This window comes from Chlorocebus sabaeus, chromosome 7 (assembly GCF_047675955.1).
Source record: "Chlorocebus sabaeus isolate Y175 chromosome 7, mChlSab1.0.hap1, whole genome shotgun sequence".
NCBI classification, from domain to species: Eukaryota; Metazoa; Chordata; class Mammalia; order Primates; family Cercopithecidae; genus Chlorocebus; species Chlorocebus sabaeus.
In genome coordinates, this window is record NC_132910.1 from 90,768,518 (window position 1) to 90,786,097 (window position 17,580).

Here is a 17,580-nt window from a genome sequence, read left to right on the forward strand (position 1 = left end):
TGTTGCAAGCAAAGTTGCATATTGTGTTCATTGGACACCATCAAATAGAAAAATATTCATAAAAAGTTTTAGGCCACAGGTCTCCCAAGTGATGTGCCCACATTGAAGGAATACACTAAGTAATCCACTGGGAGGGTGAGGAAAATATTGGAGCATCTGTTTATACTGATTCTTAAAATCCTATCCTTTAATTAAAAAAAATTTTTTTTGAGACAGAGCCTTGCTCTGTTGCCCAGGCTGGAGTGCAGTGGTGTGATCTTGGCTCACTGCAATCTCCGCCTCCTGGGTTCAAGTGATTCTTCTGCCTCAGCCTCCTGAGTAGCTGGGACTACAGGCATGTGCCACCATGCTCGGCTAATTTTTGTATTTTTAATAGAGTCAAGGTTTCACCATATAGGCCAGGTTGGTCTTGAACTCCTGATGTCAAGTGATCCACCTGCCTCGGCCTCCCAAAGTGCTAGGATTACAAGCATGAGCCAACGCTCCCAGCCCTAAATTTAAAAAAAAATTTTTTTTTTTTTTTTTTTTTTTGAGACGGAGTCTTGCTCTGTCGCCCAGGCTGGAGTGCAGTGGCCGGATCTCAGCTCACTGCAAGCTCCGCCTCCCGGGTTTACGCCATTCTCCTGCCTCAGCCTCCCGAGTAGCTGGGACTACAGGCGCCCACCACCTCGCCCGGCTAGTTTTTTGTATTTTTTAGTAGAGACGGGGTTTCACCGGGTTAGCCAGGATGGTCTCGATCTCCTGACCTCGTGATCCGCCCATCTCGGCCTCCCAAAGTGCTGGGATTACAGGCTTGAGCCACCGCGCCCGGCCAAAAAAAATTTTTTTGTTTTTATAGAGATGAGGTCTCACTGTGTTGCCCAGGCTGGTCTCAAAACTCCTGGCTCAAATGATCCTCCTGCCTCTGCCTCCCAGAGGCCCAGGATTATAGGCATGAACCAACTTCCTGGCCCTCCATCCTTTAATTTTTATGTTTGTTTTTTAATGAATATGATATTCTTTTCCAGTTGAATGTATTAGCTGTGCTAATAGATAAATCCCAGATTTTCCATGGTTTAACACAGTGGAAGTTCATGTCCTGCTCAAGTCCGGTCCTGTGAGGGCCTCCTCTGCTACAGGAGGATGTGTGCATATTTTTATGGGGCTGTGCAACTGTTAGGGCTATGCAATCAGAAAAGTTTGGAGAGTAGTGTTGAAGGAACTGCCAGATTTGGAGCTGCCAGGCCACAATTTGATTCTTTTCCCCACCCCCAAATAACATAAACTTTGTAGTATACTTATTGACTGAGACAAGGCCCAAATAGCACTTAGTTTGGGGCCATCCTCACTGCTCCTGGCTACCAGATCCAGGTGGGAATGCGCAGTAGTCCTGAGCCCCCAGGGCCCAGGCTCCATGGTATTGGGATGGACAACAAGGGGTCTCAGCAGCTTTAACTACTCAATCTCCACAGTGCCCACTGGACTGTCCCTTAGAGTGACTAACTCTTTCCAGTGCTTCTGGGTCTTACCCAGTTTTAGCACTTAAAGCTCCATGTCCCCCTAAATTCCTCAGTCCCAGACAAATGAAGATCGCTTTCATGGGAAGCTTCGATATCAAAGGAGCATGGGATTGTTCAAAGAGGGCTCTCACCAGGGAATGAGTAGACAGCCTGTTTTCCCATGGACAGCCTGTTTCTCCAATATGGACGTGCAGGAGAGGAGACAGTGGTCATAATCAACTATACCCCCTGTTCTCACAGGCAGGGAAATTGACAGCTGCTGCAGGCTGTTCGCTGTTCCATTTGGGAAACTTTCCTGAGGAGCCCCTGTAATAAGAGGATAGAATATATCTGCCTTCATGACTTAAAAGAGGCTATACATTATTTTCATGTTGGTTTTCATGTCAGTGAAACTGTAATTAGCCACAGACAGGATTGTCAAGAAGTAATTTTCAGAGTTTGGTCCCCTTGAGTTAAACATGCCTGCTGACAGCTTACTGAGGACGTGTTATTGTGGGGATACCATCCAGGCCTGGAGGGACCCAGAATCAGGCAGAAGGATGCGGTCACATGGCGGAGGGACTGGAGGAGGTGACAATTAGCAGGTAGAATGGGATTCCAGGTATTTCAAGGCCAAGCAATACTTGGTGCTTTCACCAGGCAGGCAGCAGGGAAGACTGTCGGCAACAAACAGGGCACCCAACTGGCGGTCACATAATTATTTTCAATCTCTGAGAGATGATAGGAAGAAATGGGCAAAGTCTTATTTCCGAGGGTCTAAGGCTTGAGGCAGGTCAGCAAAAGAGGGACCAGGTGAAAATACAATGAGCACAACTGGAACGTGAGGTTAGGGTGAGCTCAGCAGTGACCAGCCACTTGTAGGGGACAAAGGGCCTATTTCTTGAGAAAGAAAGGTGCAGAGATATGGTGCTAAGCTGCTCCAGTACTCCAGGTGTTGCCATCTGTGAGCACAAATGCAGTTGCAATCACATCCTTGCCTAAATCTCAATGACTTCTAGCCACCTGCTGCTCACCCAGGATCCCAGCACCCCCGTTCCGCATCTTCCCAATTCCTTCTGGGAATACAGGGGATGTGCCCAGGAACACAGCTCCTGCTGGCAAGCCATTGAAGGGAGGGGCTGTGCCACTGTCCTGCTCCCCAGTCCTCTGTGAGTACAGTACCCTCCCCAGGTTCTGGAGTGCCTTCCACCACCGCCAGGAGCTGCTCTGGGTCTGTGGCAGAGGGAGATTAAGGGTGTGACTCTCCCTGACTGTCTCTTCTGTCATCTGAGGCATGGCACCGCTTGTGTCTGGAATCTCACCAAGCTCTTCATGAGGACGATCCGTCAGCGTCTGCTCTGGTCTCTGGTTTCCCATTAGGTGTGAAACTAGTTCCCTAGCTTGTGGGGGCAGCAGGGGGAACTCCAAAACATCCCCTCTATTTTTATTTCCTTTCTCCTTGCTCAAAGGCCTTCTTCCTCTTTCAGATAAGAGACACAAAAGCACACATGCCTATCAACTAATGTGGACAGATACCCAAAGAGCTTCTGCCATCTGCAGTGCGGTTTCTACATAGTTAGGACATTCTTATACAATATTATCTCTTTGTTCCCAGATGCCAAGCCAAGGACACTAGAAAAACCTCTAAGTAATTAGACTTTTATGAAGGCTAACCTGGGCTATTTTTGAAGGTGCTTTTAAAACAATCTTATCACACCTAATTTTGAATAAAAATATGTTGTGGAAAAACTTGATGCTTACATTTGGAATAATTTAAGGTGTATTACAAAACAATAAATGATGGGACAATTGTGTTATGTTTCCAAAAAAGTTCATATAAAATTTCAGTGAGTGTGAAAGGACTAGAGCCTTCCTCTGCTGCTACTCCATTTTACCTCTTGGGAAACAGGTCTATGGATTTAGCCAAGGAAAAAGAAACCTGGGAACGCTGTTTATTCTTTGCATAGTTGTAATATAAAGTACGAATTTCATCAAGTATCTTTTCACTGACCCTATCCTCGCCACTCAAAAAGACGTTAATGGAAAGACAACCATCAGAAGCAAAATCATGCCAAGAACGGGAAACAGCAGGAGGAAAAGCTTTGGTTACTTCTGTGAGTTCTAGAAAGTTGTAGTTACGGTTTGTGACATTATCAGTGTTAGGCTTTAGACAAGACATTCCTTGGGTCACCAGTGGCCTTTTGGGTGGTAATGACAACAGTCCGAAAAGGAAGAAGAAAGCAATTTTGCATTCATATTATCCATTTCCAATTTTTTAGGGGACTGATGGTCACCCTCCTGGCTCTTAGAGATGTGTGTGGGTAACCGCGCTGTTGTCTTCGCTAGTGGGCTTAAAATTTTCCATATGTGCTTCAGGACTCTACCTCAGCCACGTCTTTCTGTGAGCACTGAACTTGTTAATTATGCATGTTTCTTACCCAGCTTTAAAATATGACTGAGTTATTATTGGGGAGTTTTTTCCCATGTAGTTGAGGCATAAGCTGATAAAGTTGAATTGACCTAGACACAATTTTCTGTGGGATTATGGAGAATGAGGGAAGAATTATGCTTTGTAATTATGCTTTTTTTTGTTTTGTTTTTAATTCAGAGAAAATAGATCACTTATGGTGACCCAGGCTAAAAGACCTAGGTCTTCAACAACCAGCATCATCTATTTCTAGATCAATTGCCTTGTAATACTAAGTATTCAAGCTTTGAGGCTTACTGAAGGAAAGATATGGGATCATTTACAATCCTGTAGACTATGACCTTCCACCAGGATCTACTCAAGACCTCATCACACATTACGTTAAAGTTCTTTCTGGTGGTGAAATTGTCAGCAAAGAGCTTGGCCAACCTAATCAAGATCACTTGGGGGGTATACCTTAGGAGGGAGGATGAATATAATTCATCTTTTTCCCTTTTGTTAGATGCAGATGAATTAATTATAGTTCCCAGAGAACTATTCCCTTTTGCTTAAATTAGTGTCAGATTTTCCATCCAAGTCTTCTATGAATAGAGGCAATATGACTTGACATTAGGACAGAGCTTTGGAATCTAGAGATGGATGCTGTCTATCTTTGATTCTCTGCAATGCATGTCGGTCTGGGCTCTCAGGCCTTAGTTTATTCCTCCATAAAATGGGAGTGAATATGCTCACTCATTTACTTCAGGAGATTTTTAAGGGTATTATTTAAAGACCATTTTGTAATGTTCTGGGTAACTCAAGTGGAAGGCAATGGATGTGAGTGAATTTTTAAAATAAGAAATCTCTTGAATATGAATTGAGTGATCTCTTAAGTTCTTCAGATAAGATATGGGGTGATATTTAGGCTCAGGAGGCCTGTCTTTTGGGAAAGTGCTATGACTCACTTCTACTACTGGCAACTTATATGTAGGAGAATGATTCTTGGCCCTGCTCTGAGGTTTAAACAATGTTCAACCTTGAAAGATTGATTTTAAATGTAAAGGTCATTTAAACTCTTTTGTAAGTTCTTATATTACTTTTGTTAAAATAGGCGAACATTTACCTCTAGATGAAAAATCAATGCTTCAGTGTAAAGTTTTCTCATAAAATAACCTATGTCTTTATTTTTTTCCGCAGACAAAACTGTGTGGAGTTTTATCCTATATTCATAATTACATTGTGGATGGCTGGGTGGTATTTCAACCAAGGTAATGTTAAAATACAGTCAACTGTGTTCTAATGATGACTATGGTGCTTAAATGATTAAGGAGCGGCTATATGGCCAGGCATGGTGGCTCATACCTATATTCCTAGCACTTTGGGAGGTCCAGATGGGCGGATCACCTGAGGTCAGGAGTTCAAGACCAACCTGGCCAAAATGGTGAAACCCTGTCTCTACTAAAAATACAAAAATTAGCCGAGCGTAGTGGCACATGCCTGTAATCCCAGCTACTCGGGAGGCCGAGGCAGGAGAATCATTTGAACCAGGAGGCAGAGGCTGCAGTGAGCTGAGATCGTGCCACTGTACTCCTGCCTGGGTGACAGAGACCATCTCAAAAAAACAAACAAAAAGAGGAGCAGATATGCAACTACATAGCTACCAATCCTGGAGACTAAACAAAATAAACAGTGTGTGCGTCAGAGTGCTATGTTGCAGATATATGAACTTTGGCTTCATTCTAATTTAATTCAATAATGAAAAAAATATTGAGACAATATGCTAGATATTCAAGGATGAAAATGACATGAGCTTTGTCTTCAAATCTAATAATCTACAGTTGACTCGAACAATGGAGGGGTTGGGGCGCTGACCCCCTGCCCCACACACACATAGTAGAAAATTTGCATGTAACTTTTGATTCCCCAAAACTTAACTACTAATATCCTATTGGTCTGGAAGCCTTACTGAGTACTTACTGAGTACAGTCTACTAATTAATATTTTCCATATTTTATGTATCATATACTGTATTCTTACAATAAAGCATGCTAGAGAAAAGAAAATGTTATTAAAATCATAAGGAAGAGCAAATATTTACTATTTATTAAGTGGAAGTGGACCATCATAAAGGTCTTCATCCTCATAATTGTCACGTTGAGTAACCTGAGGAAGAGGAAGAAGAGGGGTTGGTTTTGCTGCCTCAAGGGTGGCAGAATCAGAAAAGGTGAAGGAGGTAGAAGGGGAGACAGAATTGGCAGGCGCAGTAGGTATAAATTTATAGAAATATTTCTGACGTTTTTGCTTTTTTCTCTAAAAATGTTTCTATATAGTACCAATCCTTCTTCCACTGTTGCGTTTAGTTTCAGTGCTTGTATCATAGAAGGGTCCATGTCATAAAAGAAGTAAAAAAGCGGACTTGAATCATCAGAACCCTTCTGCCAGATTGTCTAATGTCAATTTGTTTTCTGGTACTGCCTCTTCTGTCTTCTTCCTTATCATCTGGCAGTGGTTCAGAGCACTCGTCTCTACCAAGTCATCTTCTATTAATTCATCTGGCGTGGTGTCTATTAGCTCTTGAATTTCTCCAAGATTCATATCTTGAGACCCTTTATCCCCCAACATTCTTTGCCACAGCCACTATCTCTTTCATGATTTCCTTGATTGGCTCTGTTGTAAATCCTGTGAATGTCATGCACAACGTCTGTACACAGTGTTCTTCAGCAGGAATTTATTGTTTCAGGTTTGATGGCTTTCACAACCTTCCTATAACAATCCTTCTAGGCATTCATAATGCTCTTTCTATCAGGGTTCTCTTCCATAACATTGACAATCATTCCCATAGAGTACCTTGTATCATGAGCCTTAAAGGTCCTGATAACCCCCTGATTTAGAGGCTGAATTAAAGATGTTGTATTTGGGGGCAAGTAGACTACTTTTATGCCTTCTGTGTTGAACTCATGGGGTTCTGGGTGGTCAGGGACATTGTCCAATATCAAAAGAATGTTAGAAGGTAATTCCATCCTGACTTCAGGAACAAAGCATTGATGGAACCAATCCAGAGAAGAGGTTCTTGTTGTCCAAGCTTTTTTTTCTGTACAACCAAATGACTAGCAGGTACTGTTTATCTTTTTCCTTCAAGGCTCAAAGGGTTAGCAACTTTATAGATAAGTACAATCCTGAGTATAAACCTGACTGCATTTACACAAAACAGTAGAGTTAGCCTATCCTTTCCTGCTTTAAATCCTGGAGCTTGCTTCTCTTCTTTACTAATACATGTCCTTTGTGACTTTTTTTTTTTTTTTTAAATCCCCAGGACAGGGCACTTTTGTTTGTGTTAAAAACCTGTTCAGGCAGATACCCTTTCTCCTCAGTGATTTCTTAATGGTGCCTGGGAACTTGTGTATTGCTTCTTGGTTGGTAGAAGCTGCTTCTCCTGTTATCTTGATGTTTTAAAAGCTAAACTTCTTTCTAAAATTATCAAACCATCCTTTGCTGGCATTAAATTCTTCAGCTTTAGATCCTTCATCTTCCTTTTGCTTAAAATTGTCATATAAGGATTTTGCTTTTTCTCAAATCCTATCAGAGTCTACAAGTATGTGTTTCTTATAGCAATCCTGCCCCCACATAAAAGCTGCATTTCAATATGAGATAAAAAGATATTCTGGAAAAAGTGCAAGGTTTCTCCCCCTGCTAGTATAGCTGTAAGTGACAGCTTTGCAAATCACCTTTTCTTTCTTTTTTCTTTTCTTATCTTTTCCTTTTTCCTTTCTTCATCTTCTTTTTTTTTTTTTTTTCCATTGGTCCTTGCACTGAATTCATTTATCTTGTAGTGGTGGTCAACCATAGCTCACAGCTGCAGACCTCAATCTACGAGACATATTAAGCCATTCAATTTTTTCTTCTAATATCATGACTTTTCTCTGCTTTTTGGGAGCACTTTCAGCACCACTAGTAGCAATCTGTGTGGGTCTCATGGCATTATTCAAGGTTTATGGTATTGCACTAAACATTGATGAAAATAGGCAAAAACCCTGAGAGATCACTTTTTACGGTGATACGCAATTTGCTGGAGAGAAGAAATGCTCCGGTGGAGATGATTAGCATCACCTTTTAAGCAGATACTTGGCAACACTTGAGCTCACTGCAATAGCAACAGGAAGTGGCTACAAAATATTTATAATAGTACAGTATTACTATAGTTAATTTTATGCAGTTATGATTTAATACTGCATCTTTACATTTGTTTACATTTCTCTCAACTACAAATGGCACCATGTATTATGGTCTGTGTTTGTATGCTTTGATAAATTTTAACTTTGTACAAAATTCATGTATATATCTATATAGGCTTTCTGCTGAATGCTTTTAAAAACTTGTGTATATTTTATGATAGTAAATGATAAAATAGACCAGTATCTACATCTGTTTTATGCATTTGTGACCTACCTTTTCCTAATTTTTCAGTATTTCTGGGCTATGTGGTTCATTTGTGAGTTTTGTCAAATTGTCACAAATCTCCAAAATGTTTTCGAATATATTTATGTGTGTATTTTTGTAAACCCACCTCCTGCACAATCCAGTATATTTATTGGAAAATATTCATGTATAAATGGACCTGTGCAGTTCAAACCCATGTTGTTCAAGGGTCATCTATAATTCTAATTAATTGAAGGAAGAGAACACAGAATGAACAATTCACATTAATAATTATAGCTGGCCAGGCCCAGCAGCTTATGTCTGTAATCCCAGCAATTTGGGAGGCTAAAGTGGAGGGATTGCTTGAGGCCAGAAATTTAAGACCAACCTGGGCAACAAAGGAGACCCTGTGTCTAGAAAATTTTAATTAAAAAACTATCTGGGCACACATGTAGTCCCAGCTACTTGGGAGGCTGAGGTGGGAGGAGCTCTCAAGCCCAAGAGTTTCAGGCTGCAGTGAATCATGATAGTGCCACTGCATTCCAGCATGGGTGACAGAGTGAGACCCTGTCTCAAAAAGAAAATAATAGGGCTGGGCGCGGTGGCTCAAGCCTGTAATCCCAGCACTTTGGGAGGCCGAGATGGGCGGATCACGAGGTCAGAAGATCGAGACCATCCTGGCTAACACGGTGAAACCCCGTCTCTACTAAAAAAAAAAAAAAAAATACAAAAAACTAGCTGGGCGAGGTGGTGGGCGCCTGTAGTCCCAGCTACTCGGGAGGCTGAGGCAGGAGAATGGCGGGAACCCGGGAGGCGGAGCTTGCAGTGAGCTGAGATCCGGCCACTGCACTCCAGCCTGGGCCACAGAGCGAGACTCCGTCTCAAAAAAAAAAAAAAAAAAAAAAAAATTATCATTATGGCTATTATTTATTGAGCCCTTATTATGTGCCAGGTACTGGTTTCTTTTTTTTTTTTTTTTTGAGACAGAGTCTGGCTCTGTCGCCCAGGCTGGAGTGCAGTGGCACTATCTCGGCTCATCGCAAGCTCCGCCTCCCGGGTTCACGCCATTCTCCTGCCTCAGCCTCCCAAGTAGCCAGGACTACAGGCACCTGCCACCATGCCCGGCTAACTTTTTGTATTTTTAGTAGAGACGGGGTTTCCCTGTGTTAGCTGGGATGGTCTCGATCTCCTGACCTCATGATCTGTCCGCCTCGGCCTCCCAAAGTGCTGGGATTACAGGCGTGAGCCACCGCTCCAGGCCGCCGGGGAGTGTTTTTAAGTGTTATGCATACATTGTCCCATGCATCAGATTTACGGGATTTAAAGCCTTCATATGAGGGAGGGTCTATAATTAATTTCTACCTTACAGATGAGGAAGCTGAGGTACAGAGATGTTAATTAATTTTTCCAACTTGACATTCACCAATGTGGGGAAATTTTTCTTTTCAAGTGCAGAGCCGGGTCTGTAGGTATTTGTGTCAACAACTCATGCACCTTTTCTTAAAGGTCTCCAAGTATATAGTGCTGCCGTTTGTATGTAGCCACTCTACAAACATCCACTTTCTGTTTGACTGGGATATCCTTGGTGAGCTGAGAGGGCTTTCTCTAAACTTGGCTTCTGCGTTTAACAGTGAGTCAGACCAGCCCCTGCTACCTTCGTTGGAGAAATTCAATCCCCTTTTTCTGGTAACTTTCACTGTCTCATTTTGGTCTATACTTGATTGCCAAGATTTAAATAAACCAAAATCCAGCTACTTTCAAAGGCAACCCCATCACTGTCTTCCTTATAGTTTTTACTGTGAACTGAGGAATTTCAGGTACAATGTCCTTTAGAGAAAGACTTCTTCACTTTATTCCAACTCATATTTGTGTCGCTTAAGGGCATGAATGAAACCGCTGTTCTTTGTCATGTAAGAGCACATTAACAACTCATAAGAAAAGCGCCTTTTGGTAATGGGACTCTGTCTCTGCCATTTGACCCTTTGGATTTCTCTGTGATAGGCTGAATGATGCAGAATGCCTGTCAGAAAGGATTTCTTGAGTGTCTTGTCAGAAATTTTTCATTCTTTCTCATCCAAAGTCAGGCACCTACTAACTGTTCCTGAACTGTTCTCATTGGCTTTCTGAGAGTAACTCCCTAGACAGGGAGTCTCAAAACTGAGAACCATGTTCAGAACTCTTTGGCTTCCTCAGACCCTGGGAAGGGTCTACCAGCTCTTCCTTCCCAGCTCTTTGCTTGGTCCCCTTGTTCCTGTCCTCTGGCCCCAATACAGATGTCATCCCCTCCAGAGGCCTTCCTTTACCCCATTTTGGCAGCCTCGTCCAGTTCCTCTCTCTCCCATGTCTCTTCATTTCTTTCACAGCACTTTCAAGTTTACACTTTTCTTCTCATTTTTGTCTTTGTCGTCTGTCTTTGCTGAGAGAATGTATGCTCTATGAAGTCAGGGAGCTTGTATCTTTTTCACTGCCAACCTCAATCCTTAAAGTAATACCTGGTTTATGGTAGATATGGGGCTAGGTGTGGTGGCTCACACCTGCAATCCCAGCACTTTGGGAGGCCAAAACAGGAGGATGGCTTGAGCCCAGGAGTTCAAGACCAGCCTGGGTAGCATAGGGAGACCTTTTCTCTACAAAAAAAATTTAAAAATTGGCCAGGCCTGGTGGCATACACCTGTGGTCCCAGCTACTTAGGAGGCTGAAGTGGGAGGATTGCATGAGCCCAGGAGGTCAAGGCTATACTGCACCCTGATCATGCTACACATTCCTGCCTGGGTGACAGAGCAAGACCCTATCTCAAGAAAAAAAAAAAGTGTGGCCAAGTAAAATAAAAAATTTAATCTAGCATATCACAGTCCCACACACAGACTCCAAATGTTTACAGTAGGGCTCTGGCAACTTGCATCTGTGAGGTGCTGAGGAAGGGAATGGAGCCCTAACATAGAGAAGACAATGATATGTTTCACTGGATGCGATGATAGAACATCATAGTACTGTATTTTATGTTTCTTTTTCAGACAAATTTTATATGTAATAAAATGCATAAATCTTCAATGAATTTTGAGAAGTACACACACCTTGTGGTCCAAATCTCTATAAAGATCTAGAACATGGCAACCACCCAGAAAGTATCCTCCTGCTTCTCCCAGTCAGTCCCCATTCTCACTCCCAGATGCAAGCACTTCTGATTGTTTCATCATTTAGTTTTGTCCATTCTAGAACTTCATATAATTGGAATCACATAGTATGTAGCCTGTGTAATGCTTCGTTCACTCAGCATTGTTGTGTTGCATAGATCTGTTTGTTTTCATTGCTGAGTAGCCTTCCATTGAATAGACCCTGTAACAGCTTGGTTATCCATTCTCCTGTTGATAGACCTCTGGGCTGTTTCCAGTTTTTGGCTATTATGAATAAAGCTGCAATGAACATTCTTAAACAAGTCCTTTTGTGAATACACGCTTTCATTTCTCTTGGATAAATATGTAGGAATGAGATTGCTGAGTCAAATGTTATGTTCAATTTTATAAGAAACTACCAGAACTTTTCGCAAAGTGGCTGTACTATTTTGTATTCCTGCCAGTGATATATTCTGAATATAAGTATTTTGTCCGATATGTGTTTTGTGAATATTTTCTCAGTCTTCATACAACATCTTAACAGACTGCTGTTGTCTTTTGTGCCTTTTCTTTTTTCCCACCCCCTCTATAGTTTTTGCTACTTGTCTGGGTCTGATGTACATATATGGCCGTCACCTATACTTCTGGGGATATTCAGAAGCTGCTAAAAAACGGTAAGGAGAACCCAGTAATTTTGTATTTATGCAAAAAATAGCAGGATAAGGTCTGGGTCAGTTTCCTTCTCTTGAGAGATATTAACAGCACTGCGAGTTGTGGTGGCAAAAGTAATACATACTGTGTGAGGCCAAGTCTTGCTAGGCCATACACAGTTAGGCATGAGATAGGACAATGCAAGTATAAAACTGTGCACTGAATGTGGACTCTAGTTCCTTGCAAAAATTTTGCATCATCTCCAGAAATTTACCAAGGAAAAATCCTGCCTAGCCTTGATAATGCTTTGAATGTTCAAAGAAACCAAGTGATCTGTATGGTTAGGCATTCCCTTTAATTTATGTGATGAGCCAAAATTTTCAAATTGCAAAAATATAGATGTTCTGGACAGTGTCAATGATAGGACAGCCTATTTCAGGACGCTCAGCTTCCTTATTACAACCCAGTTTGTCACTTTTCTCTCTCATGTCCACCCTGCAGGATCACTGGTTTCCGACTGAGTCTGGGGATTTTGGCCTTGTTGACCCTCCTAGGTGCCCTGGGAATTGCAAACAGCTTTCTGGATGAATATCTGGACCTCAATATTGCCAAGAAACTGAGGCGGCAATTCTAACTTTTTCTCTTCCCTTTAATGCTTGCAGAAGCTGTTCCCACCATGAAGGTAATTTGGTATCATTTGTTAAATAAAAATAAATAAATAAAGTCTTTATTCTGTTTTTCTTGAAATGGCTTTGTAGAAACACACCCTTTAGAGCATACATTTCCTGTTTAAGAAATGAAATTTGCTTGGGATAGGTACATCCATATCATCAGTGGAAGTGTGTTGTGCCCTAGTTTTAGAAATGCATGCTGAAGTCATGACCGGTTGTGTGGGGACAGAGCAGCCTGACCCGTGTGCTGCCCTTTCTGAGGACTACTGACGTAACCTGCCACTCTGCTTCTCTCTTGATGGAAAGTTTCAGACAGAAGCTGATAAGGCAGCTGAGCCCTTTCATTGGTTATAGGAAAACAACAGATAGGAAGGCAGGTAGGAGACATCAGGCAAACACATAGAGTAGCCAGAGAAGGGAGTCATCAACTGATAGCACAAAACAAAACAGGTTATAAAAGGCTGGGTGCGGTGGCTCACACCTGTAATCTCAACACTTTGAGAGGCCAAGGAGGGCGAATCACGAGGTCAGGAGATTGAGACCATTCTGGCTAACACGGTGAAACCCTGTCTCTACTAAAAATACAAAAAATTAGCTGGGCGTGGTGGCGGATGCCTGTAGTCGCAGCTACTCAGGAGGCTGAGGCAGGAGAATGGCGTGAACTTGGGAGGCGGAGCTTGCAGTGAACCAAGATCGCCCTACTGCACTCCAGCCTGGGCGACACAGCAAGACTGTGTCTCAAACAAACAAAAAAAACCCAAAGAAAAACAAAAACAGGTTATCAAAATGTACTTTATAAAGTAAAAAGTGTTTCCAAGCCAAAAGAGCTTGCTGCCTGATGACCATACTGCAAAACCAGGTTTTTGAGAAAAGAAAAAAATTTAATTTTAAAAAAGAGACAGTCTTGCTGTCACCCAGGTTGGAGCCTCCAACACATAGGCTCAAGCAGGCCTCCTGCTTCAGCCTCCAGTCTGGGATTCAGGTGTAAGCCACTCTGCTCAGCCATCAAAAGCTTAATATTGCAAGTCAACTCACAGGGAGATAGGAGTCAAGCTCAAATCTGTCTCCCTCTGCTGGCTTCCAAGCAGTATTTTTATTAGAAAATGTCAGGGGGTAAATTCTGAGATTAGTAGGTGATTGGTTGAAAGGAAGGGGAGGTCTGGAAAGTCTTTGGGCATGTCCAGTTATTTCTTTATGCTGCCTCAGGGGTAGCATGTGCAGATTCCAGGGGAGTTAATATGAAATGTCGTGGAAATTCAAACTGTGACATCAGCAAGCTTGTTCTGTGCAGACTTCCGTTAGCCATCTTGGTTCCAACGGATTTCAGCCATTTTTTTTCTTTTTCTTTTAATCTCATAAGCTGAGAGAGTTTCAGTGTTTCCGTAAGTTATTTCTTTTCTTATCTGCCATCCTCCAAACTCAAGAATTTCCTTTAGTCATTGGTTTCTTTAACTCTTTGAGGCACAGTTTCAAGAGGAAGAAGAGAAAAAGGATATAATTTCAAGGAATTGCCCAGGGACCAGTGCGAAGAGGATATTCTTTCTCTTGGCGGAGGAAGGTGGGTCATGCTCACGATTGTAGAACCTGGGTTGGGTTCTGCTGTACGCCCTGTGTCATGTGGGGTTTGGAGGGTGTTATGGAAAGTACAGCAGAACCCCCAAAGCTGTTCTGACCCTGATGTGCAGTCATTGTCTGGCACAATGCAGATGACTTTTCCTCATTTTCTTCATCTGTAAAATGAGAACGATTCTACCTCACAGCTTTCAAAGAAAAGGTAAAATGAATTGTGAGCATATATAACACATTTTGACATCAGGAAAAGGGCCCTCTGTCCATTTTCCAAAGAAAATTGGACAGCCTTGAGTCTGGTGTGGGCATCTTCAAAAGTTGTTTATTGTACTTTTCTTTTTTGGTGGATACAATAGAAGTTAAAAAGGCCAGGAATAATATTAACAGAAAAAGAAAGAAAGACACTTAAATACAAGTGTTCCCATAATACATAACCTCCTGCATCCCAAATAGCAGTACAGTATTAAATACCCCAAAGCACACTGAGAATATACTGGTCTGGGAGTGGACATATTTGCATACTCAGGTTCCCCTACTCACTGGCCATTTGAATTTGGACAAGGCACCCCATCAGTAGGAGGCTGTGAAGCAAAGAAGTGAAGACTTCAGAACCAGACCACCCTATCCTGTCCTATCACTTGCTGGCTGTGCTACCCCAGCACTTTGTAGCTCTCTGCCTTGGTTTTCTTTTAGGTAAAATAGGGAAAATACGCTAAAAAGCTATGATTCTATGGCCTTTTTACTTAATATTCTGATCAATTATGGTTGTGACTTGGATTGTGACATTTTAATTGTTTTATACATTGAGACCAATGAAGGATGAGAATGCAAATTTTTGATACTAAGGCATAATTACTTCATAACCATGTCCTTTGCAAGTTGTAAGAAACTTTCCAAATCTTACAACTGAAGATTTTTAAACAATTTCTGTTTTGCACTGAAATTGGCTCTGGGCAGGGTAAAACACACACACACACAGAGTTTGGTTAAACACGTGGAAATAGACAATGGCTGTAGCAGACTCTCAAGGCCTTGTCACTTTAAACATTCAAACGATAGATTTTCCTTTGTTCTAATTGCATTGTCACCAGGCAACCTTTTGATTATTTTCATTCCTATTAGAATTGGCTACAGGGAGCAAACATTACTGGCCACAGAGATGTGGGTTTCTGATCAGTTTGACAATTACATGTACATTTTTTGTATATTACTAAATTGATCAATTTTACTTTTAGAAATCAGATTCGTTGCCTTAAAAAGTCAATGTCAGGAAGTGGGGGATAGAGAAGAACTTTTCTGCATTGAGAGTCTTAAGGGGCATAAAAACCAAATGGCAATGTGAGATCCTTGTTCAAATTCTGGTTGGAAAAAAACAACTATGGGCCGGGCGTGGTGGCTCATGCCAGTAATCCCAGCACTTTGGGAGGCCGAAGCGGGTGGATCACCTGAGGTCAAGAGTTTGAGACCAGCCTGACCAACATGAAGAAACCCTATCACTACTAAAAATACAAAATTAGCCGAGTGTGGTGGCACGCACCTGTAATCCCAGCTACTCTGGAGGCTGAGGCAAGAGAATCACTTGAACCCAGGAGGTGGAGGTTGTGGTGAGCCGAGATCGCCCACTGCACTCCTCCAGCCTACGCAACAAGAGCAAAACTGTCTTTTTTTTTTATTTTTTATTTTGAGACGGAGTCTGGCTCTGTTGCCCAGGCTGGAGTGCAGTGGCCGGATCTCAGCTCACTGCAAGCCCTGCCTCCCGGGTTCACGCCATTCTCCTGCCTCAGCCTCCCGAGTAGCTGGGAGTACAGGCGCCCACCACCTCGCCTGGCTAATTTTTTTTGTATTTTAGTAGAGACGGGGTTTCACCGTGTTAGCCAGGATGGTCTCGATCTCCTGACCTCGTGATCCGCCCGTCTCGGTCTCCCAAAGTGCTGGGATTACAGGCTTGAGCCACCGCGCCCGGCCTGCAAAACTGTCTTAAAAAAAAAAAAAAAAAAAAAAAAAAAGAAAAAGAAAAAAGCATCTATGGATGACCTTTGTGAGACAATGGAAACAATTTAAGCATAGAATACGGATAGATGATATTAGGGAATTAATGTTAATTGTTAGGTGTGATAATTATATTGTGGCTAGAGAAGAGAATACCCTCATTCTCTGGAGCTGTGTCCCGAGGCATTAAGGGGTAAAGTGGTTGGATGTACTTTGAAATGGTTCTGCAAAATATACACATGAAGCATTTATGGCAAAGTGTTAACAATTACATCTAGTTGATAAGTATATAGGTATTTGTTGTATTATTTTTTCTACTTTCTTGGTTGTTTAAAAATGTTTATAATAAAAAGTTAAAGAATCTGAAGAGAAGTTAAAACCTAAAATCAGATTCTTGGTAGCCCTGAAGATTTTCTGTGTTGAGCATTGTTAAGAGATCCAGTGATGGATCCATGGTCATCCATGCTGGCCTAGCAGCTGTCCTGGGTGTGGCAGAGACACCTGGGCCCCACATGTGTGAGAGCTGCAGTAATTACCTCCACCTGTTGCATGAAATGAGGCATGTGTCTGTGGCAACGACTCCAGAGGACACTAGTGGAGGAATTTAATGTCCTTAGTACTTAAAAGAGAATTGAGAAAACTGAATTCACAAAAAGAGGAAAAAAATCAAAAAGAAAATAAAAAGGTAAAGACTAGTTAGTTACCCAAAGCGGTAGCTCTGCTCCATTTTCAGGTAATTTTTCCTGTCCCATTTTTCTTTTAGGGGTTGGAGGTGGGTGGGGTATGGCCAAAAAAGTCATTAATAAACAAAATCAGGTCATTTGATGTTCACCCTTTTTCTCCAGACACACTCTTCCTTGAAAAGAATAGTCAGAGGTAGAAACAGCTCATTGAATGCTGTGGAATGTTCCTTAATCACCAATAAAATACATCTTTCTCACTGGGGGCAGATGTCTAGTGACTTTCTAGAAAAATGTTTATTCTCTCCTCTTTCTTCCCCCATCACCACACTTACTGCACTAGGATTTTACAAAGGTCAGTAAGAAAACATGTAAGAACTATTTGAAAAGAGAAAGGTATTTCATTCATCCAGTGCCAAACGAGTATAAGTAAAAATATGTGGCTTGAAGTGATTGGAACTAGGAGTAATCAACTCTTCTCAGAGCTTCACGTTTTTACTTCTAGTGTCAGCGTCCCCCTGTGCCCTCCCTCCACCCCAGAATCAATTCATTTTCTATCCCATGTTTTCTGGGAGAGTGCTAAGCCCATATCAAAAGAACAAAGCC

At 41.9% G+C, this 17,580-nt stretch overlaps 1 protein-coding gene across 3 annotated transcripts in view; it reads left to right on the forward strand.

The window, feature by feature from the left end:
- MGST2 (microsomal glutathione S-transferase 2) overlaps nt 1–12,812 on the forward strand; it is a 37,165-nt gene extending 24,353 nt beyond the window's left edge. For 2 of the 3 annotated variants that reach the window (XM_007999837.3, XM_007999836.3), the window contains 3 exons: nt 5,083–5,153; nt 12,007–12,088; nt 12,567–12,812. In XM_007999837.3, coding sequence (XP_007998028.1) covers nt 5,129–5,153; nt 12,007–12,088; nt 12,567–12,699 — 240 coding nt within the window. In that variant the 5' untranslated portion in view covers nt 5,083–5,128 and the 3' untranslated portion in view covers nt 12,700–12,812. Of the gene's footprint in view, nt 1–3,860; nt 3,880–5,082; nt 5,154–12,006; nt 12,089–12,566 lie in introns of those variants that run through there. The other variant, XM_007999839.3, reaches the window with a different exon arrangement.
- The last annotated feature ends 4,768 nt before the right edge of the window (nt 12,813–17,580 follow it).